This window comes from Primulina huaijiensis, chromosome 17 (genome assembly GCF_012295235.1).
Source record: "Primulina huaijiensis isolate GDHJ02 chromosome 17, ASM1229523v2, whole genome shotgun sequence".
NCBI classification, from domain to species: Eukaryota; Viridiplantae; Streptophyta; class Magnoliopsida; order Lamiales; family Gesneriaceae; genus Primulina; species Primulina huaijiensis.
Window position 1 is genome coordinate 5,106,135 of NC_133322.1, and position 24,244 is coordinate 5,130,378.

At 34.8% G+C, this 24,244-nt stretch overlaps 2 protein-coding genes across 3 annotated transcripts; one reads left to right on the forward strand and one right to left on the reverse strand.

Moving 5' to 3' along the window:
• Positions 1-16,616: 16,616 nt before the first annotated feature.
• LOC140963531 (uncharacterized) lies at positions 16,617-19,041 on the forward strand. Its single transcript, XM_073422889.1, has 3 exons — positions 16,617-17,206; positions 17,778-18,700; positions 18,787-19,041. The coding sequence occupies exons 1-3, from the start codon at positions 16,678-16,680 to the stop codon at positions 18,910-18,912; spliced, it is 1,578 nt and encodes a 525-aa protein (XP_073278990.1). The 5' UTR covers positions 16,617-16,677; the 3' UTR covers positions 18,913-19,041.
• A 657-nt stretch (positions 19,042-19,698) lies between these two features.
• Positions 19,699-23,732, reverse strand: LOC140963566 (sugar carrier protein A-like). 2 transcript variants are annotated; one of them, XM_073422943.1, is made up of 5 exons: positions 23,677-23,732; positions 22,200-22,442; positions 21,586-21,905; positions 20,624-21,250; positions 19,699-20,208 (listed from the first exon to the last, which is right to left on the reverse strand). In XM_073422943.1, exons 2-5 carry the CDS (start codon positions 22,342-22,344, stop codon positions 19,801-19,803), a joined length of 1,500 nt encoding a protein of 499 aa, XP_073279044.1. In that variant the 5' UTR covers positions 22,345-22,442; positions 23,677-23,732; the 3' UTR covers positions 19,699-19,800. The 2 variants fall into 2 exon arrangements, with proteins under 2 accessions (XP_073279044.1, XP_073279045.1); XM_073422944.1 differs by lacking the exon at positions 23,677-23,732 and having other exon boundaries at positions 22,200-22,443.
• Positions 23,733-24,244: the final 512 nt, after the last annotated feature.

Here is a 24,244-nt window from a genome sequence, read left to right on the forward strand (position 1 = left end):
ATATGACTCCCACGCTTATATTTTTAGTTTTTTGTTGTTAATATATTATTTTTATCGTAAAATAAGATTTTTCGTCACGCTAAAAATTTATCACCAAAATATATTGTTTAAATCACTATATGTAGAATCAAGAATTTTTATGTTTTAATTCTAACAAATAATTGAGTCAAAACTGACTTAAGATGAACTGGTGTAATCGAACAAAACTAATACGGTCCCAATTTGAAATAGCTCTTATCATATCATCAGTTTTCCTCGTTTAGTTTCAAGGATTTCAGTTTACAAGAATCAATTTACACAAGAAGATTAAAATGATGATTAATTAAAGTAATTTGATACAAAACCGACTGCAACAGTGTACGATTGTCACAAATGTTAACATGGACTAAAAACAAGTAAACAAGCACTTTTTTGTAACATATATTTTATTTCAGAAACTATATATAAATGAAGAATTCAGCCTAACAAAAGGGATTCTCGGCACTGCCAAGATTTAATATTTAAAGCCTTCATATATCTTAATGAAACTCAATCAGTTGAGCACTTCATAAAAAGAATGTATATGATAATTTAAAGATCATTAAGTGATAAGATAATATTGTAATTCACTACATTTGAATTACAGTTTGCATACTGTGTATTATCAGTTGAGGTATATATAAATAAGTTTCAGCTTGGCAGTGTTTAAGTTCAAACTGAACTGGAATCTAGCAAATTACTTGTATTATCCAAAATCTTATAGTGTGAGCCTTCCAAAAGAAAGAACGTGTGACATAAGAGCCTGAGTGTAATGTCTGAGATATTACAACTATAAAATAGTATTGATGGTATTTTCGTAAATAAGTTGAAAAATAATGAATTAATTTTAAGGGCAAAATGGTAATTAGTGACATATCTTGCTCATATGAAGCCCAAATGATTTGAGATTTGGATATAACATAGAACACTGAAAGATATAGAAGTTTCATGGTTTGAGTTTTGGAAAAATTTGATCGTTTGACTGATCCAAAGGGATATACCGATGTTAAAATGTTAAATAGTATATATTATATTATATTATTAATATAATATAATATAATATTAAAATAAAAAAAAACTAAATTAGATTTGAGTATGTGGAATTCAAATATGAATTCCACCAAACTCAATTGCCAGAGGATAGAAACGAACGAGAGGAGAGGAGAGAAAATAGGTTTCAGGTTTTCTTTTCGCTCGTGCGACTTATCGGTTTATCCAATCGACGAACCGACTTCAGTTCTGGAATCGTTGACACGAGGTCTTCGATTTGAGGTATAAATTTTATAGTTTTGGTGATGTTTAAAATTCGTCGATTTCTGGAATAAATCCGATAAATTGTTAAATCATACTGAAATTGAAGATTTTTGAATAGTGTATGATCTTAACGAAGTAGAGAAGATTATTGTGTTGTTGTTTTGAATTATTCTTAATTTATTATAATTAGGGATTTTGATCGTTGAATTGAGATTGGAGAGTTGTTTGTCAGTTGTTATTAATTCTAATTATATATTCGAAGTGTACGAAGTATAGGCTACACGTTGATATAAAGTTTTCGTAATTTGACGGATGTTGTAGAATAGCCTATTATTTGAAGTTAAATTAATTAGTGTGTATTTGATGGTAGTATTGTGAATTAAATACACTAGAATATTAAATTGATGAACGATAAGAATTTATAATCGAGTTTTATATGTTGTTGAATTAATTATTGTTGGGCTATTTGATGTTGTATATTGATGATGTTATGATTGTATTGATACGGTGATAATGATCTGATAATTGTTGTTGAATTAATTAGATACAACACAAGCCTCGGGATCAAAGAAATAGCCAGATTATATATATACTCGATTATCAGGTACGTGTTGACGTACGAGCATATGTTGTTATTGTTTAGTATTGATGAATACTATTGCGTTGAACGATGATAAATCACTGGTATTGGGTGATTTGATATTATATCTGTTGTTGTTTATTATCGTTGATATTGTTGGTTGTTGTTTGTTGGAAGACGTAACGTTGATGTTATTCGTTCGACGATATTGCTGTCGCCGGTGTTGGGGTGCGACGTATCGTCGATGTTATTCGTTCAACGATATTGCTGTCGCCGGAGTAGGGGTGCGACGTATCGTTGATGTTATTCGTTCGACGATATTGCTGTCGCCGGTGTTGGGGTGCGACGTATCGTCGATGTTGTTGTTGCAGTAGTATGGGAGTGATGACGTTGATATCGTTGGTGGTTTGATTGTCCAGAGACAGCAAAGGGAGTATTTCTGTTATCATTCCAGTTATATTTTATATTGTTGATAATATAACTGTTATGTATTACGATGATGATTGTTGTGTATGCTCACCCTTTGGGGGCTGTTTCTGTTGGACATGTTACAGGACTCTGCTGTGAGACAGAATAGTGGTGAAGGACTAGGTGTGTCTAGTCAAACAGTCCTGTAGTTGATAGTAGATAGAGACAGTATAGTTTATTGTCTTATTTGAGTTGTATGTGTGTATTTATTATATTGTTTCTGCTACACTGATGTAGATAGTGTGGTGATTGCACTATTTTGTCGTATATGCATTATATTATTACGTCGTTGAAAAGAAAATTTTTATGCATATGACGTCACATGTTGTATGATTAAGTGGCGAGGTTTGGGGCGCCACAATTGGTGGTATCAGAGCATATGTTAGATGTCTAGGATGGTTAGGAGTTGGGTTTGTGATGAGAGAGTTGGATGACGATATTATCTGCGTGTGTCTGTGCATTTGACTTGTTATTGATGATTTCTCGATATGATTGATTGTTCTTTAGTTGCGTGTGCTTTCGTGAGAAATGTCTGCTGATGATTACTGGATTGTAATTGTTAAATATTATGATTAACAATTTGCTTATCAGTGATGGCAGGTAGAGAACAGGTACATCCACGCGAGGAAACGGACGAGGTTGACAGTGGGTTTGGACAAATGAATCCATTGCCACCTCCTCCTATGGAACATGCACCTGGAGATCAGCCTTTATTGCCTGGTGAGTTGATTTTGGCACAGTTCAGCAGTTATCTTCCGCCGAGATTTGATATCTCTGAGACTGGCGAGCGAGCAGAGGAGTGGATTGAGAGGATTGAACATATATTTGTGACTGCACCGTGTGCTAGATCTGCTTGGTTACGATTGGCTACATTTCAGCTTTCGCGGAATGTATTATTGTGGTGGCAGACGACTGAGGCCGGATTGAGAGCCCAGGGCCGTACTGTTGATTGGGATGTGTTTCGGTCTTGTTTTCTTGAGAAATATTTTTCTATAATAGCCAAGCAAAAGAAAGAGAAAGAATTTGAAGATTTGAGACAGGGTAGTATGTCTGTTGCTGAGTATGAGACTCGATATTCTGCATTGCTGAAATATGTGCCACATGTTGCTACGAATGTTCATGCTAAGATGAGACACTTCTTGAAAGGGTTGAAATTAGAGTTATTTGATCGTGTGCAATCAAATAACCCGGTATCATTTTAGGATGCAGTGACGAGGGCTGAGATGGCTGAGTTGGTTATGCAGGAGTATGGGGCTCAGGGACGATTATCAGAGCCGACTAGGGAGTCATTGCGACCGCAGGGACAGTCTTTTAAATATCAGAAGGGTTCATCATCTTCTTCAGCATCATCTGGGAAGCGCCGATTTGATTCACGACGTGTTGAGAGTCGTGGGGGCAGTTCTCAGTCTGTTCAGGGGCACAGAGGGGAGTCCAGAGTAGTGAGATTTTTTCGTTGTGGGGGACCTCATCTGATTAGACAGTGTACACAGACCGAGATCACCTGTTTTGAGTGTGGCGGTGTTGGCCATATAGCGAGACAGTGTCCGAGCCGTGAGGGACAGCGAGAGCCCAGGAGTGATAGAGGTAGACCCTCAGAGAGAGGAGGACGACAGCCTCAGCAGTTTACACCACGACCTTCTGGAAGACAGCCACGTATGCAGGGAGCTGGTCCGCCTCAGGCACAGGTGTATGCTTTGACACGAGAGCAGGCAGAGGAGGCACGAGAGGAGATGATAGCGGGTAAGTGTTATTTATGTTCTTATCCTGCTTATATTCTTGTTGATACAGGTGCCTCGCATACATTCATATCGAAGAGGTTTGTGGTTGAGCATCATATGCGCTCGTCTCCATTGTCTATGCCTCTTTCTGTTTCGACACCCTCTGGAGTTGATATATCAGTTGTATCGATGATATCAGATGGTATTATTTCTTATGAGGGCTATGAGTTGAGATCTGATATGATTATTCTAGAGATGACTGATTTTGATTGTATTGTGGGAATTAATGTATTGAGGAGATATTGTGCAACTGTTGATTGTTATCAGCGGGTAGTATATTTTTACACCGATGACAAAGAGCGTTGGACATTTTATGGGAAGGGTTCTCGTCCCCGTGTTCCGTTGGTATCTGCTATCCGGATGTCTCGGTTATTGGAGCATGGCCATGAGGGTTATCTTATTTATGCTGTAGATGTGACAGAGAAGAAAAAAGAGGTGGGAATAGAGGAGATACCTGTAGTTGCTGAGTTTGCTGATGTATTTCCTGATGAGATTCCAGGCTTCCCACCAGTCCGTGAGGTGGAGTTTGGGATTGAGTTGATGCCAGGTACTTCCCCTATTTCTCGTGCTCCTTACAGAATGGCACCAGCAGAGTTGAGAGAGTTGAAAGCCCAGTTACAGGACTTGCTGGACAAGGGATACATTCGCCCTAATGTATCGCCTTGGGGTGCACCAGTCTTATTTGTGAGAAAGAAAGATGGAACGATGCGGCTTTTTATTGACTACTGACAGCTGAATAAGGTGACGATTAAGAATAAATATCCCCTCCCTCGTATTGATGATTTTTTTAATCAGTTGCAGGGAACCTCAGTGTATTCGAAGAATGATTTGAGGTCAGGATATCATCAAATAAGAGTTAGAAAGGAGGATATTCAGAAGACAGCATTCAGGACCAGATATGGGCATTATGAGTTTTTGGTTATGCCGTTTGGATTGACGAATGCTCCAGCTGTGTTCATGAGTTTGTTGAATAGGATATTTCAGCCTTATCTCGATCGGTTTGTTATTGTGTTTATTGATGATATATTGATATATTCCAGGAGTGAGGCTGAGCATGCAGGCATTTACGTTCAGTATTACAGGTACTGCGAGATAGACAGTTGTATGCCAAACTCAGTAAGTGTGAGTTTTGGTTGGATCGAGTGGTCTTCTTGGGTCATGTTATATCGAAAGATGGGATATCTGTTGATCCAACGAAGGTCGAAGCCGTATTACAGTGGTCTGCACCTACATCTGTACCAGAGATCCGTAGTTTCTTGGGTTTAGCAGGTTATTATCGTCAATTTATCGAGGGATTTTCAAAGATTGCTAGACCTTTGACACAGTTGACTCAGAAAGGTGTGCGATTTCAGTGGTCTGAAGCATGTGAGAGGAGTTATCAGGAGTTGAAGCACCGACTGACGACTGCACCGGTGTTATCAATCCCTACAGAAACCGAGAGGTTTGTTGTTTATACTGATGCATCATTACATGGTTTGGGATGTGTTTTGATGCAGGATCGACATGTCGTGGCATACGCCTCGAGACAGCTGAAACCACACGAAACTAGGTACCCTATGCATGATTTGGAGTTAGTAGCCATTATCTTTGCCTTGAAGATATGACGACACTATTTATATGGTACCTCGTTTACGCTTTATACGGATCATAAGAGTTTGAGATTTTTGTTTACACAGACAGAGTTGAATATGAGACAGAGACGATGGCTAGATTTGCTGAAAGATTATGATTGTGAAATTGAGTATCATCCTGGTCGAGCCAATCTTACAGCTGATGCATTGAGTCGTAAAGTTAGTTGTACTGCAGAGGATGTGAGTCGTTTATCAGCTATGATGATGACTTGTTGTTCCTTGGGATATGATTTTGAAATCTCGACGACTCCTATCCATGTATCTACCTTATTAGCTGAACCTGATATATATATGGTTGTATTCGTGACGCACAGATGACAGATGAGAGAGTTCAGCGATGGAAGGAGTTGGTTTCTCGGAAACAAGAAACTCGTTTTAGAGTGACTGATGATGGCAGTTTGAGGATGAATGATAGATGGGTAGTTCCTGATACTTCTGAGTTGCGCCAGGGCCTGTTGCGACGTGCACATTGTAGTCGATATTCTATCCAACCTGGTGGCAAGAAGATGTATAAGGATTTACGTTCTCAGTTTTGGTGGAAAGGAATGAAACGTGATGTGATTGATTTTGTACGTCGATGTCTCAATTGTCAACAGATCAAAGCTGAGAGGAGAAGGCCAGGAGGTGAATTGAGGAGTTTAGAAGTACCGACTTGGAAATGGGATCAATATCGATGGATTTTGTGACTCATTTACCAAGAAGCACTGGAACTATTGATGCTATTTGGGTGATTGTTGATCGATTGACAAAAGTTGCACATTTTATACCCTATAGCATGAATAGTACGTATTTGACGATGGCACAGTTGTATATACGAGATATCGTACGGTTGCATGGGATTCCAGTGTCTATTATATCTGATAGAGATCTTAGATTTACTTCTCATTTTTTGGAAGGATTGCAGACTGCGATGGGGACAGAGTTGAGATTGAGTACAGCTTATCATCCTCAGACAGATGGTCAGACTGAGCGTACTATTCAGACGCTGGAGGATATGTTGCGTGCTTATGTTATAGATTTTAAATCTATTTGGAATTCATCTATTCCATTGGTGGAGTTTGCGTATAACAATAGTTATCAGAGTAGTATTCAGATGGCTCCATTTGAAGCATTGTATGGGAGACGTTGTAGATCTCCTTTATACTGGGATGATGTTGATCGAGCTGTAGTCACAGGTCCTGAGATGATTCTTGAGATGGAACAGAAAGTAAAGTTGATACAGCAGCGATTGAAAGCAGCTCAAGATAGACAGGCCGCCTATGCAAATAAAAGACGAAGACCCTTGGAGTTTCAGCAGGGCGATCGAGTATTTTTGAAAGTGTCTCCTTTTCGTGGTACAGTACGATTTGGTATGAAAGGAAAGTTGGCACCGAGATATGTTGGCCCGTATGAGATATTGCAGCGGATAGGCACTTTGGCTTATCGATTGGCTCTACCTCCATCTTTATCTGGTATTCATGATGTGTTTCATGTGTCGATGTTGCGGAAGTACGAGCCAGATCCTTCACATGTGTTGGATATTTCTGAGGTTCAGTTAGATCCTGATGTGTCTTATGTTGAGAGACCAGTATGTATTTTGGATCGATCTGAACGGAAGCTTCGTAGTAAGCTTATACCGATGGTGAAGGTTCAGTGGGAACATAGAGGTGTCGAAGAGGCCACTTGGGAGACAGAGCGGCATATGAGGGAACTCTACCCCTAATTATTCTGATGGTATGACGTATTTTTATTTATGCATGTTATTACTGTTGTTGATTAATTTCGGGGTTGAAATTCATTTAAGGGGGTAGAAATGTAATGCCTGAGATTTACAACTATAAAATAGTATTGATGGCATTTTCGTAAATAAGTTGAAAAATAATGAATTAATTTTAAAGGCAAAATGGTAATTAGTGACATATCTTGCTCATATGAAGTCCAAATGATTTGAGATTTGGATATAACATAGAACACTGAAAGATATAGAAGTTTCATGGTTTGAGTTTTGGAAAAATTTGATCGTTCGACTAATTCAAAGGGATATAACGATGTTAAAATGTTAAATAGTATATATTATATTATATTATATTATTAATAAAATATAATATAATATTTAAAAAAAACTAAATTAGATTTGAGTCGGTAGAATTCATATTTGAATTCCACCAAACTCAATTGACAGATGATAGAAACGAACGAGAGGAGAGGATAGAAAATAGATTTCAGGTTTTCTTTTCGCTCGTGCGACTTATCGGTTTATCCAATCGACGAACCGACTTCAGTTCTGGAATCGTTGACACGAGGTCTTCGATATGAGGTATAAATTTTATAGTTTTGGTGATATTTAAAATTCGTAGATTTCTGGAATAAATCCGATAAATTGTTAAATCATACTGAAATTGAAGATTTTTGAATAGTGTATGATCTTAACGAAGTAGAGAAGATTATTGTGTTGTTGTTTTGAATTATTCCTAATTTATTATAATTAGGGATTTTGATCGTTGAATTGAGATTGGAGAGTTGTTTGTCAGTTGTTATTAATTCTAATTATATATTCGAAGTCTACGAAGTATAGGCTACACGTTGATATAAAGTTTTCGTAAGCACAAGCTGTGATTGAACTGTTTGCCTGAGAGAGAGGCGAGAAAAGGAATCTGATTTTGTTGATTCTTTGGTGTCTTCATTTCTAACAGTAAATTAAATAAGAAAAATAAAAGAGTTAAAAAATTTCTTAACAATAAAAAAACATACAATTTAATTTAGTTTAATTTAATCATATTAAATATGTTGGATTTTATAAGAATATAAGTTTTTTTTTCCAGCGAGAGTTGTTATATAAGAAAAATATGACGGATGTTGTAGAATAGCCTATTATTTGAAGTTAAATTAATTAGTGTGTATTTGATGGTAGTATTGTGAATTAAATACACTAGAATATTAAATTGATGAACGATAAGAATTTATAATCGAGTTTTATATGTTGTTGAATTAATTATTGTTGGGCTATTTAATGTTGTATATTGAGGATGTTATGATTGTATTGATACGGTGATAATGATCTGATAATTGTTGTTGAATTAATTAGATACAACACAAGCCTCGTGATCAAAGAAATAGCCAGATTATATATATACTCGATTATGAGGTACGTGTTGACGTATGAGCATATGTTGTTATTGTTTAGTATTGATAAATACTATTACGTTGAACGATGATAAATCACTTGTATTGGGTGATTTGATATTATATCTGTTGTTGTTTATTATCGTTGATATTGTTGGTTGTTGTTTGTTGGGAGACGTCACGTTGATGTTGTTCGTTCGACGATATTGTTGTCGCCGGTGTTGAGGTGCGACGTATCGTCGATGTTATTCGTTCAACGATATTGCTGTCGCTGGAGTAGGGGTGCGACGTATCGTTGATGTTATTCGTTCGACGATATTGCCGTCGCCGGTGTTGGGGTGCGACGTATCGTCGATGTTGTTGTTGCAGTAGTATGGGAGTGATGACGTTGATATCGTTGGTGGTTTGATTGTCAAGAGACAGCAAAGGGAGTATTTCTGTTATCATTCCAGTTATATTTTATATTGTTGATAATATAACTGTTATGTATTACGATGATGATTGTTGTGTATGCTCACCCTTTGGGGGCTGTTTCTGTTGGACAGGTTACAGGACTCTGCTGTGAGACAGAATAGTGGTGAAGGACTAGGTGTGTCTAGTCAAACAGTCCTGTAGTTGATAGTAGATAGAGACAGTATAGTTTATTGTCTTATTTGAGTTGTATGTGTGTATTTATTATATTGTTTCTGCTACACTGATGTAGATAGTGTGGTGATTGCACTATTTTGTCGTATATGCATTATATTATTACGTCGTTGAAAAGAAAATTTTTATGCATATGACGTCACATGTTGTATGATTACGTGGCGAGGTTTGGGGCGCCACANCAACCGATCATACACTATAATTTATATTTTTCTATAAATTTATATATTTTTTAAATAAATCCGAACTCATTATTTCTTTTATTTTTTGATTATATATTATCTTTATGTAAGTTGTTGAATATTTTCTTAATTGTTTTGTAATGATGACAGAATCAAAACTACTTAATCCGTAAACACTAAAAAGTTGAATTCATTGTATTTTGCCCCGACAATCTCACAAGAAGTCAACAAAGAAGTTCAAGCGATTAAATGCGGGTAATCTCAACTTATTAAGTTATTATTGTTGTAGATTTAATAAAATAAATCTATAAATCATGTGATTAAATCCATATATCACAACACGCCAGGAATTCATATCGAATTATCAGAATATATAAATAACAGTAAACACGTACCAGAATCCATTGATTGATCTAGCGTCAGAGTTATGGATCTTCCAAGGCAACAGAGGATCGACCACCTTATTCTTGCCTTTGATGGGAGAAGGAGAGAGATCTATAATACGTGTGCCGTATGTATTCTGTGTTATATCCTCTGTGCCTTGGGGACCAGAACCTTATATAACCTTAGCAGTCTTCAACCCATCATAGAAGACCTAATTGGGCTGGGTTTCTGCACATAAGGTGGACCATACCAATTTATTTAATAATTTGGAAACTCATAATTAATTAGATCACTTTATTGGGTTCTTTATTAGATAGCTTGTCCNGAACCTTATATAACCTTAGCAGTCTTCAACCCATCATAGAAGACCTAATTGGGCTGGGTTTCTGCACATAAGGTGGACCATACCAATTTATTTAATAATTTGGAAACTCATAATTAATTAGATCACTTTATTGGGTTCTTTATTAGATAGCTTGTCCATGTACAATTAATTAAATTATGTGAGCCCACAAAATAATTCCAACAATCTCCCACTTGGGCCACATAAGTTATCCGGATATTGTACATGCAAAAAAAACTAGATTGAGCTCTTGCTATCTAAACCAAAATATTCCTTAACAATCTGGTCTATCAATTATACCAATATTGAACAAAAGCAGTCATCGCTACATTTAAAATCACTAGACCCATCAATGATCACAATATTAGCATAATCAATAACATAGATCAAGTATGGATGTGTAGCATAGAAATACATAAATGTGATCCAAGAATAAAACATGTATTTCCAACTGGTCCTCCTAATGACTCAAAGAGTCCAATAACAAACTTTCAACCAATTGCTAAATCGCAATGAAAGTCATCACTTTATTTCAGAGTAATTCAAATAAACCTTAGTCTGTACAGAAACTTAAATCATGTCAAATGAGTCAACGCTTAAACCGAATACAAACTCTCACTGTACAAGCATATTAACTATATGGACAACACCAATGTGTGTCACATGCCCAAAAATCTTGGGTGGCCAACCCATGACAAACGCATCCGCAATATAGAGTTTGCAATAACATGCTCAATTGACACACGACCACTCTGAATTATTTCCTTCCAACTAGAAACTTCATGTCAATATCTTTTAACTTTGACAAGTTTCAGTTGTTCTTTTAAATATAATGTAGCGGCTTTATTATCACAATTGATCCTCAATGGTTTCTTAGACCAATGATCATTACCGGTGCTAAAATTCCGCAACTTTATTCGGATTCCAAATATCCAACTATTCCAAATGTCAGATTTCCAACATGTGAGCATAAAATCCTTAGTTCACTTTATGTACCGCATAACCCGATTAAAAATCTAGTGTCGGATTTCTTAAATATCTGCCCAACATTCCAATGATGTACACAATATCCAAACGGTGTTCTCTATAAATCCGAATGAGATTACCACCTGATAAAATTTATACCACAACATATGTGGACATAAACATCAATATATTCTTCTCAATGTTGACTTTCCAATTTACTCACTCCCACTAAAGTCAACATACGAAATTAATTTGCATTTAATTTCAAAATTTCATGCATGCATAATGTCAATGTCATTTAAAATATTGATGTTCAATTTATCAAGCTTATCAATCAAGGAACTCATACCAAATATATTTGTATTTCAAAAAATTGAAAATACCACATGGATAAATTAAAGCAAAAAAACTTGATTTGTCCAAACATGTAACTAAAATCAAATTTCGTTTTTCAAATTCAAATACCAGAAAATAAAAAACCCAGTTCCTAAATAAAGCTTTTAAAAAACACCAACAGTTTTATTGTCATTTTCATAAGATGTATCTTTCACCATCAGTTGGAAATCGGCTCCTTAGGCAACCCTTTCTTTGCACGCCAATTGGCGTATTTGGGACAATCCTTCTTCACATGCCCATTAGTCCTTTTGCAAAAGAAACAAGTGATCACTTTATCTTGTTTCTGTTGCTCCATATGTTGTGAAGTCCCAGAGTTTCCTTCTTTATTGCTCAATTTCCTTTTCTTATTGATGCAATTACCTTGATAGTTACATGTCAAATGAGCACTTTCAATCACATCTTGTTTCAATCTCTCCTCCTCCTGAACGCACTGCGCAATAAGCTCATTCAAAGTCCACTTTTCCTTCTGGGTATTATAACTTATTTTGAATTTATTAAATTGCGCAGGCAGAGAGATCAAGACTAAATGCACGACTATGTCTTCCGACAATTCCAACTTGAATGCTTTTAGTCGAGTCACAAGATTTGACATTTCCATTATGTACTCCCTTATGTTCCCTTTTTCTTTGTACCACATTGAGACAAGTTTAGTCAGAATAGTACTTGTCTCGACCTTTTCGTTTGCAGCGAAACGATCTGTTATTTGAGTAAGGAACCTTTTGGCATCATTTTCTTCAAGAATTGCACCCCTTATAGTATCTGGAATGAAATGTTTCATAATCATCAGACTCATGCGATTTGATCGCTCCCACTTTTCCAAAGAACTCTTTTGATCAGCAGTTCCTGAACTGGTCAAAAGTGCGGGGCGATCTTCCCTTAGCGCATAGTCCAAATCCATGCAGCCGAGCACTATCATAACATGCTCTTCCATTTCTTGAAGTTTGAGCCATTAAGTACTGGAATGTTGTTTAGATTGGCAGATATAGAAGATGCTATAACAAAATTGAACAAAAAACTCACAATAAAATATAGTCCATGCATATATTTAAATTAAATGAATAACAAAACATAAGCATGCTGGTGGTGGGCCCATAAAAAAATACCTAGCACAACATTGATATTTAGTCTTTGAACAAAAATAACAATTTGTAAGTGGTACCCTCAAATATCATGGTTATTAAATATTGATAATAAATCCGGCCAACAATATGCCTTTCTTTGGACCGACAATTGCATGCATGGATAAATCCAAAATTATCACATATTTATTACCACATATTGTGCTAAAATTTGACCAGAAAATGACCTTCCTTTGGGTCGATCATTTTCCGCATAAATTTAACACAACTTAATATCATATAATGTGTCTACAATCTGGCAAGAAAATAATCTTCTTTTGGGCCGATTAATTTCTGCATAGCTTTGACACACTTTAAGAGCATATAATTATGTGCTTATAATCTGACCAAAAAAATAACCTTCTTTTGGGCCGATTATTTTCTACATAGATATAAACACATTTTTTTATTAAGTCTGCAATCTGGCCAAAAAATAGTCTTCCTTTGGGCCAGCTATTTTTCGCATAGATATAAATGCACTTGAAGAAGATATATTGAATCTAAAATCTGGCCAGAAAATAATCTTCCTTTGGACCGATTATTTTCCGCATAGATCTAGAAGCACTTTAAAATAATCTATTGTGTTTGGAATTTGGCCAAAAAATAATCTTTCTTTGGGCCGACTATTTTTCACATAAATTGAAACACAATTTATTATGAACTTTAACAATATCTACATATCTCAAAATCACTTTATTAACATGAAATTTAAATTTAACCAAATTTGAGATACAATATATCAACTTAACTTAATATTTTCACAAGAAAATTTAATTTACTTTAATTGGGCCAAATAAAGCATGAAGACCAAATATGTAAGAAATAAAATATTTGCACCTTATAATTATTCATCCACAAATATTTTATCGAAATAAATAAAGACGATAAAATAATGAATAATTCTATATTAATTTTATTTCATGCAATTAAATCTTGAAATGGTCGAGTTTAATTTCACAAATCAGAATTGCGGAAATCAAAATTTAATAAAAGATTAAAATTCTGGATTTCAAAATTTGGACAACCAAACAAGACCTTAAATTAAACCCAAAAATCAATCCCAAAATTCGAAACCCTAGCCCCAAAAATCGGCGCCGCCACCTTCTCCGGCGATACCAGTGGGCGGCAACCATTACCCAGGCGTTGCATTATCACGGCCGACCACCGCCATACAATCATCGGTCCGTATTATGCCGGAAATCGGCCGGAATCAGTCCAGATACAAAACACACATAAGATCGCGATTCAGGAAGAAAACGCGACTACATTCGATCGATACAGAAGCTTTTACGGGAAATTAATGGAGGGTTATGGAGCGCCTGAGTGTTTCGAACAAAACACCTAAGAATTCGTCGTCGGAAACAGGCCGGAGAACGTCCGATTTGGCCAAAAATCCGGCAGCTATTTTCCAGTTTCGAAAAATCAAATTTTCGATTTTCGTTTTTTTTTAATTTCGAAAATAAATCTGAATTTTGTGAGTAAAATTCGAAAAATACTATATCCAAAAGCATGAATTTATTCAGATCTGAATCCAAAAAATTCATAGACTAGAAAATCGCATCAGATCTGAGAATAAAACATAATTTTCTGTTTCGATCTATCAATAAAAAAATTTCTCATAATTCAACATGAAGGTGGCTCTGATACCACTTGTTGGAGATTTAATAAAATAAATCTATAAATCATGTGATTAAATCCATATATCACAACACGCCAGGAATTCATGTCGAATTATCAGAATATATAAATAACAGTAAACACGTACCAGAATCCATTGATTGATTTAGCGTCAGAGTTATGGATCTTCTGAGGCAACAGAGGATCGACCACCTTATTCTTGCCTTTGATGGGAGAACGAGAGAGATTTAGAATACGTTTGTCGTATGTATTCTGTGTTATATCCTCTGTGCCTTGGGGACCATAACCTTATATAACCTTAGCAGTCTTCAACCCATCATAGAAGACCTAATTGGGCTGGGTTTCTACACATAAGGTGGACCATACCAATTTATTTAATAATTTGGAAACCCATAATTAATTAGATCACTTTATTGGGTTCTTTATTAGATAGCTTGTCCATGTACAATTAATTAAATTATGTGAGCCCACAAAATAATTCCAACAATTATTCCAAAATAAACAAAGGTTATAAATACTCCAAACTTATATTATATATATTAATAAAATACTAAAATTTGCGAGCGACTCATAATCTATCGAAAACAATAATTTTATCTCGAGTTTTGTTAAAAAAATCCAAACATGTTTAATTTTTGTCCAAATTTGATAATTTTGAAAACGAACTGACAAGATTCGTTTACACCATATACATAACATTCACGATCACCCTGTTATTTGATATAGATAGTTTGAATTTGTTAGTTGAATTTAAGAAGTTCGGTTTATAGAGTAGAAAAAACATGGAGAATCATTATTTTGTTAAATGTTACAAACACTCACTCGATAATTGATCGAATGCTTACCCTGAAATATGGATAACATGATAGTCAAAAAGACTACAATAATCTCTTGATCTCCATCAAGATGAGTTGCTATAAGGTTCATCTTAATTAAAAATCATTGGTTGTTAGTAAAGAGACTAGACAACATGAGTAACAAAATATAATTTAATATATTAATTAATAAAATTAGATTGACAAACAAATTATTATATTATATTTTTATATTACATATTCAAGAGAAAATGATCACCTTCAAATAGAGAATAGTTTAGATAAATGGAGGGTTGGTACATATATTTGAAAAAACTCGAATCAAATGAGTAAATAAATTAATGCAGAAAATTAATAATAAATGAAAAAAATATATAAAAGATTTATAGAGGTTTAAAGCTTGAAGACTGTATGATCATTAAAAAAAAATCTTGATATAATGATTAAATATTTGAAAAGCTACATTTGTAATTTTGTTCATGTAATCTAATTAATTGGGTCAAATTTAACATTTAACACGCTATATATCTTCCTATATTTGTAATGTTGTTCATTTTTCTGATGTGGCAGCATGGCGCTGGCCTAACATCAATATGACTTTATATGACGTTAGCATGAAGCTTAAGTGTGCAGTGTCATATCAACACTTTTGATGAAAGATGATTAAAATTATCAAAAATTGAAAAATGCATGACCAAAACTCAATTTTAACATGAGTAGGTCTCTTGAATGACGGTCTCACAAATCTTTATCTGTGAGACGGGTCAACCCTACCGATATTCACAATAAAAAGTAATACTCTTAACATAAAAAGTAATATTTTTTCATGGATGATCCAAATAAGAGATCTGTCTCACAAAATACGATCCGTGAGACCGTATCACACAAGTTTTTGTCTTTTAACATTATAGAAAATGAAATTTTATAAATTCCTTTTTTAAAAAAATCTGGTTCAAGGGTTCTTATCTCTGTATTCGAGTGATAATTAATATAGCTTTATAGAAAATTAGCATGTTTCTTACAAGTTATACCTTCTTCCGTATGTTTGATATAATTGATTATTACATCATTAATATGAGTAATATTTTCCACGTGCATTATAATAATATTGTTCTAAATGGGAATATCGAAATATTATTAATCCAATAATCTCTATTTATGTACGTATTAACTATGATTAAATATAGAAAAATAAAATAAAATAATTGTTTCTTCATAAACAAAATTTTCATATAATAATATTTATAAATATAAGTATTCAATGATGATATGCTTATATATTCTAAGAAAATATGAATGATTAGCTTCATATATAACCAACGTCAACCATTGATCTCGCCCACGTAGCTCCTCTCCGCCATGGCCTCCGCCCCGGCGACGACTAACCCGCCACACGCATATGCAGAAACTGTTGATGAAATCACTAGAATCTACAAAACCCTCCCGCCGAGACCCTCCATCGAAGTGGTTGAGGCCGCCATCTCTGTAGTCCAGACAGTGGAAACAGAGAAAGCTCTTCAATTGGAGGACATTTCAAAGCAAGTGCCTCCACAGGACGTGCCCCCTGAAATCTTCTCCGTGCTTCAAGAAGCTCGGAAATCAATGGTACTGTTTCGATGCCTTGAGCAGAAGAAGGAGGCGGCGCACTTGATCGAGCAAGACAAGATTTTTCAGGTGTTTGATGAGCTCATCCAGAAGGTTTCTGCGATGGTTTCTGGGGATGACCATGTGGAGAAAGAGTATGATTCGGGTTCTGTTGATGATGAATTCGAGGAAAGTGTTGTGATGACTGCGAAAACTTGCGATGAAGTTGACTCCAAGAGTGGGAATGAATTCAAAGGTTCTTTGCCAAGATTTTCTAAAACAGATGCAATTGTTCCATCTTCAGGTTTGATTGGTTAATTCTCGTTACCTTACTTATGTTTTGGTAACTCTAGTGTATGATTTTCAGTTTTAATAACAACGGTAAAGGAAAGATTTGAGAACTGTCTATAGGTAAGCTGTGAGAAGCAGGTGGCAGGTCAAATTTCGTGTGCAATTGTATAGAAATGTAAATTTCTTGCCCCATAAAAGTTAAAACATGGAGATACTGGGTTCCACGTTATGAATATATGAAGGGTTTAAATCTTGATTTAGGATTTTGTTAATGATGGGCTTGTTTCGAGTATTTTTGTATTACTGGCTGAATTGCTGAAGCAGATAGATAGTCTGTAGTTCACTAAGATTTATCAATCCTTTTTCCGAAATCTGATGTCATGTAAACTTCTTCTATATTAAATCTTGATCAAGCTGTTTATAATTCATGGGTCGAGTACAGCTTGTCGAGGGAAAAAGGAAAATTTTGTTGTTCAAGTATTTGTTTATTCAAATGTGTAGCTAGTTGACTGCATTAGTTTCTCACAAGGTATGGTCATAAAACGATTTCTGGTGGCTTGAATGAGTTTCATCTACTTTTCCAGCTAAAGAAGAGGCAGAAGCTGAAAAATTGGATCTGCTGGACTTGGCTGCAGTAATCGAGAATTCTGCTAGAAAGAAAGCAAATATTTTAGACCTTCGGGGAAAATTGGTAGACAAGGTCGAATGGCTTCCTCTCTCTCTTGGGAAGTTATCAACACTCACAGAGCTATATCTATCTGAAAACCGTATCATGGCTCTTCCAACATCCATAGCTGATCTTAGCGCCTTGATGATACTTGATGCCCGTGGCAATCAACTTATAAACCTTCCCTCTTCTTTTGGTGAAATGTGTAATTTGACCGATGTGAATCTCTCTGCAAATATGTTAAAATCACTTCCCGAGTCTTTTGGGAGCTTGACCAATCTAATTAATCTAGATTTAAGTTCAAACCGCTTCTCGAATTTGCCAAATGTAGTTGGGAATCTAACTTCTTTAAAGATCTTGAATGTGGAGACAAATGCTCTTGAAGAACTTCCTTATACGATTGGGTTATGCGTTTCACTTGTAGAACTGAGATTGGATTCCAATAATCTCAAAGCTCTTCCTGAGGGAATCGGACAGCTTGAACAGTTAGAGATCCTGACTTTTCACTACAACAGGGTCAAAAGATTACCATCAACCATTGGGAATCTTTCGCACTTGAGAGAACTCAACGCTAGCTTCAATGAACTTGAGAACATACCCGAAACACTTTGTTTTGGTTCAAAGTTGGAGAAACTGAATGTGGGGAAAAATTTTGCTGACCTAAGAACATTGCCAGAATCACTTGGAAAGATTGAGATGCTAGAAGAGCTCGACATAAGTGACAATCAAATCAAAATCTTGCCTGATTCCTTTAGATTTCTGTCAAAGTTGACAAAATTTCGAGCTGATCAGACTCCATTGGAAGTGCCACCGATGCATATAACGAAAATGGGCGCGCAGGTATGGCACTTATGTATCACCGTAGTGATTCGACCTGTCGGCTGATTTAGCATGCACTAACCTTTTTATTTCGGTAAATTTTTCAGGCTGTTGTACAATATATGGCTGATTTTGTTACTGAGAGGGATGCAATGTCTAAACAACCGAAGAAGAAAAGAGGTTTCTGTTCTTATATATGCCCACTCCTGTGCTTTGGTGTTGGAAGTGATTAAGTTTCGTTAAGAATAAGGATTTTATACATATTTGTCTCCCTATTATGGGATTGATGATCCTTTAGGAATATAATCATAATAAAGATTTAAGAATCATCCTTATGTTTGTATACACACATTTGATTGATCGTGAAAGATGTTCTTTTACTGGTGTGCTTGTACAGAGAGAGAGCAGAATAAACACCTGCTCCCTCCTTTTCAGTTATATAGATTAATAGAATTTGTTTTTCAGTTTTTTCAAATATATAGTTCGATCCCTAAAAATTTTCTTGTTTTTTCACTAATATCTTTGTTAACTAAATATTGGAAAATGTACAACTATTTTAAATATGAATAAAGAAGAACAAAATAGAAAATTTGTTTGTAAGCTTTGTTTTTTAAATTATTTTCTTAATTTGTATGAAAAATGAACAAACATATATGTTTGGGACGCATGAAGTATGTTGTCATTTTGGTTGATAATCAAGTATTAGCAAAAATTACCAAAAAAGGAGACTTCAAATTTTCATGTCTAAAAAGCCGTTGAAGTATAGTTACCTAACCCCTTTCATATTTATTGAATCATAGAAATAGACTACTTAATATTACTTTAACAGATATGTTTTTTTCAGAGAAAGGAATTAGAAAATTAGTATTTTCTGATGTATTTGTTACTTATGTATTATATATTTATATATTATGAATCTCATTTTTTTAATATTTTAAAAAAAACACAGATCACACGAATAATAACTTGTGAAAACCCTTACAAGGGATGAAAAGCACTTCCTATATCATACTATACCATAAAAATTCAAATACTGAGGTGCTTCATTTCACTTTAAATGGTTTCATATTTCAACATGTTATTTCAGTACACTTGCCTCTAAATGCTTTAGTATTGCTCACCTATAGCACAATCCTTTTCCAAAACCAATGCTTTTTCCACAAGAAAATCATCTCTTCTATGGGAACACCCTTAGTCTCAGGCAAGAAAAAGTACACAAAGATGGTCATAATTGTAATCCAGCCAGCGAAGAAGAGGAATATCCCGAACTTGAAGGCACACAGCAGGGAGAGGAAGGACTGGCCAATTATGAATGTGAAGAAAAGGTTTACTGCTACCGTTATGCTTTGTCCAGCTGATCGTATCTCTAATGGGAATATTTCACTCGGCACGGTCCAGCCGAGGGGGCCCCATGACCATCCGAATGCTGTCACAAACAAGCAGATTACTACCACCACTAGTATTGAGTAGCTCTTGGAAAGTTCCTTGTCACTGCCGAATTTGAGTCCAAGTATTACTGCAACTATCACCTGATTTGGCAGTATAAGACATTATCAGCTATCGTTTAGGTAAAATCTCAGGACACCAAGGCTATCTATGAATGTGTTGAAGTGTGCGATTTATATTGTTCAGCTTTAGCTATAGCAGGGGTAGCTGATAGTCGCCTCCTGACTGAAAAAGTACTAAAATTTCAAGCGGAAATATTAGAAAATACAACCCAAACCCTCCCGTAAAACCCCCCATAAAACTATAAGTCAACATTTCGTTTCCACTCCAAATTAAATATTTTAGATTCCAACATTCCGTCCTCCAAATATGGTGGATCAAGACTAAAAAATGTTCAATGCCATCTCAAATACTGAAATGTCTTTAAAGAGATTATGCAGTCCATGGAAAATCTTTTGATCGATGCAATTGTCAACAAGTATCAGTTTTTTCTCATACCTGACACACAACCATTTGTATTCCTCCGCTTATCAGCAAAGCTCTACGGCCCCATTTGTCAACCGTTGCAATAGAGATAAAGGTTGACGAAGCAAGAACAGCTCCCGTCAAAGCTGAAGAGTAAAGTGATGCATTTCCGCCAAATCCTATACTCTGAAACAGGACTGGTGCATAGAAAAGAATGGAGTTTATGCCCGTGAGTATCTGAAAAGTTGGCATAAAAATCGCCATCACTAACTGTGGTCGGTTTCTCTTCTCGAGTATATTTCTAAATGGATGCTCGATGGAATTTGCAAGTTCACTCGCATCAATTATGTCTTCCAGCTCGGCATGCACATCACTTGTGCCTCTGATCTTTTCAAGAACTTTTTTTCCTTTTTCTTGGTGGCCTCTCTCGATTAGACTGTTTGGCGTTTCGGGTAGTAGGATTCCTCCAATTGTCATCAAGACTGCCGGTACTGCAGCAAGCCCCAAGGACAGCCTCCATCCCCAAGGACGAATCTTTTCTGTTCCATAATTTATCATATTGGCAGTGAAAATTCCTAGTGTTGTGGCCAACTGGAACATCATATTAAGGCCTCCTCGCAGATGGGTTGGTGCCATCTCTGACAAATATAGCGGCACTGCCTTCAAACAGCAAGGAGAAACAGTTAAGGGAGTTGAAGTTACACTAAATCTTGTTTTTCCAGTGATATAAGCAAGATCCACCATTCTTATACTATGGAAGGTTCGGATAGACGGCAATAGTTCCCTCAACACCAAATAAAAGACTACTTCAATGTGCAACTTATATTTGAAAACGCAAAGTTCGAAACTATGTTTTTAACTTGTTTGAATATTAGATATGAAATGCTTTATGAAAACTCTTTTCACGCAGTTTGATTAACAAGATTTTGGTTCCTTAATTGCAAATGAGCAAAATAGGGTACTGTGTATAACATGCCAAAACACATCAAATTTACCTGGTTGCCAAACCCAATACCAAACCCAAGCATGATTCGGCCTAAAATGAGCATGACAATATTTACTGCAGAAGCATCAAGTGCAGCTCCTATCATGAAACATATACCACCACATATTATACTCCCTCGACGGCCAAATCTCCTAGTGATCGGGGAAGCAACCAATGAAGACACCAAACCAGCAAGATAAAGTGATGAAGTAAATGCTGCAAGCCTTTGGTTATTGTACTTGCAATAATTGTTCTCATGAGCATGCTTCTTGTTTCTGTACACAGCCGGGAAGAATTTCTCAAGAAATCCATCCATGGATGTGACTCCTCCTGATTAAAAACACAGAAAGGATCACTAATTCTGATATTTTTTTCAAACTCCATCCATCTTGCTATAATTCATATTTATCATAAATTCTTATGCACCCGAATTCATTTTATTCATTTCCCAGACCCAAATTCAAAAACCCACACATAAATTTCCTTTAAATCCGTATTCTCGCCACTTACATTTCTATCAACTTTAAAATCATATATAAATAAAACCCATAAAGTTTCCAACTTTTGGGCATAAATTTGTGGAAAAAAATATTTGCAACAACACACAGCCAACCGAAACAGTACCTGAAATCCCAATATCATAGCCGAAGAGTGATCCGCCAACGGCGGCAACAACACAAGCAATGATCACATAACCAGTGACCCTTCCTTTGTATTCCTCGGCCCTCTCTTTGGGAATTCCGGCCGCCCCAATCGAACCGCCTGGCATTGCTGCAGCTGACCTTTGTTTCGAATCTTTAGCTGTTCTTCACCTAGAAAGAAGATATGCATGTCTATTTATTTATACAATCACAGCTAATGGTCAACCTGAAGAAATATTAACAGATTAAGAAAATCTGTCTTCTCATCACCATTTGACTTTGTAACTAATTTGTTTCATTGCCCATGAACTTTTCTTGAATATATATAAAAACGTTGCAGAAAAAATTGCCCAACTCCCCCGAAACTAATCACTTGGGGGGCTACAGAGCCATGACTTATTTTGGGGAAATCGATTAAATAATATCTATAACTCTTTTTTTTTTTTTAAGAAAATAACATCTCATATGTATAATTGATCGGGGTTAAAAAAAATTACCCTTATTATTTTTGGGTAAAACCAAAAATTTAAAATATTTTTTTGAATATATTTGAAATATAAATTTTTATTCTATGCATCTAAAAAAATATAAATTGATTAAGTCAACTAAGTAATTTGGAAAATGTGTAGTGCCTATGTAATTATTATATTTGAAAAAAAATTTTAAACTACAAGATTCAGATTTGAATGATCAAATATAACTCTACTCCCCACAATTATTGGTGTAGTATACAGTATTAGTGCAATATACAGTATTCGATCAATGATCAACAATTTGATTCATTGGACGAGTTTATCATATACAACTTGTCTACTGTGGTTTATTTGGTTAATATGTCTACTGTGAGACTTTTGGAATAAGAAACAATATTTTATCATGAATGATTTAAATAGGATATTCGTCTCACAAAGTTGACTCGGAAGATTATCACAAAAGTTTTTGACTGTGGTTTATTTGGTTAGTATGTCTCCTGTGAGACTTTTGGAATAAGAAACAATATTTTTTCATGGTGATCTAAATAGGATATTCGTCTCACAAAATTGACTCGGAAGATCGTCACAAATTACAATTTTTTGAATAATTTTTTGACCCAAATTACAATTTTTTGAATAATTTTTTGAATAATTTTCATGACCAAATTACAATTTTTTGAATAATTTTTTGAATAGTTAATCCATCTACAAAAATTATTTCTTGATTATTAATAGAACAATGGTGTTTCTGTTAGAGCATATATCCAACAAATTAATTTATGGTTTAAAATTTATTGATCTTATATAACAAATAATATTTATTTTAATAATATTTTATATTTTAACAAATTATGATATTTACTTTAGCTGCATACTCATACAACACCTATAGATAAATATTTTGAATATGTTATGATACAAGAAAGAAGATATGCATGTCTATTTATTTATACATAATCTGTAAGTGATCCACAGCTAATAGCCAACATGAAAGAAATATTAAAAGATTTGACAAAATCTGTCTTTTTATCACCATTTGACTTGTAACTAATTTGTTTAATTTCCCATGAACCTTTCTTGAAATATAAATAAAAATGTTGCAAAAAACTCCCCCAATCACTTAGAGCATCCGCAATGAGTCATCAAAAATCGTGAGGTCTACTGCCACATACTCATTATAACAACATATCTCTTTTACCCACATTCTTTTTAACATTAAAACTCATTATTTATGGGTCTCACAGTCCACTCAATCATCTTAAATTTTTTTCATATTAAATAAATATGTTTTAAATATATTTTACATTATTTAAATCATTATTCTAATTTTTAAAATAATCTTACTTTTTAATAAAATAATTTTTATTAATTTTAAAAATAATATTAATGTTTTTTAAAATATATTTATTAAATAAAGTAGATGTTCGAAAAAAATACCACGACGGAAGAAGAATTTAAACAAAACGTGAGCACAATTTATTTAAAGTTANTTTATTAATTTTAAAAATAATATTAATGTTTTTTAAAATATATTTATTAAATAAAGTAGATGTTC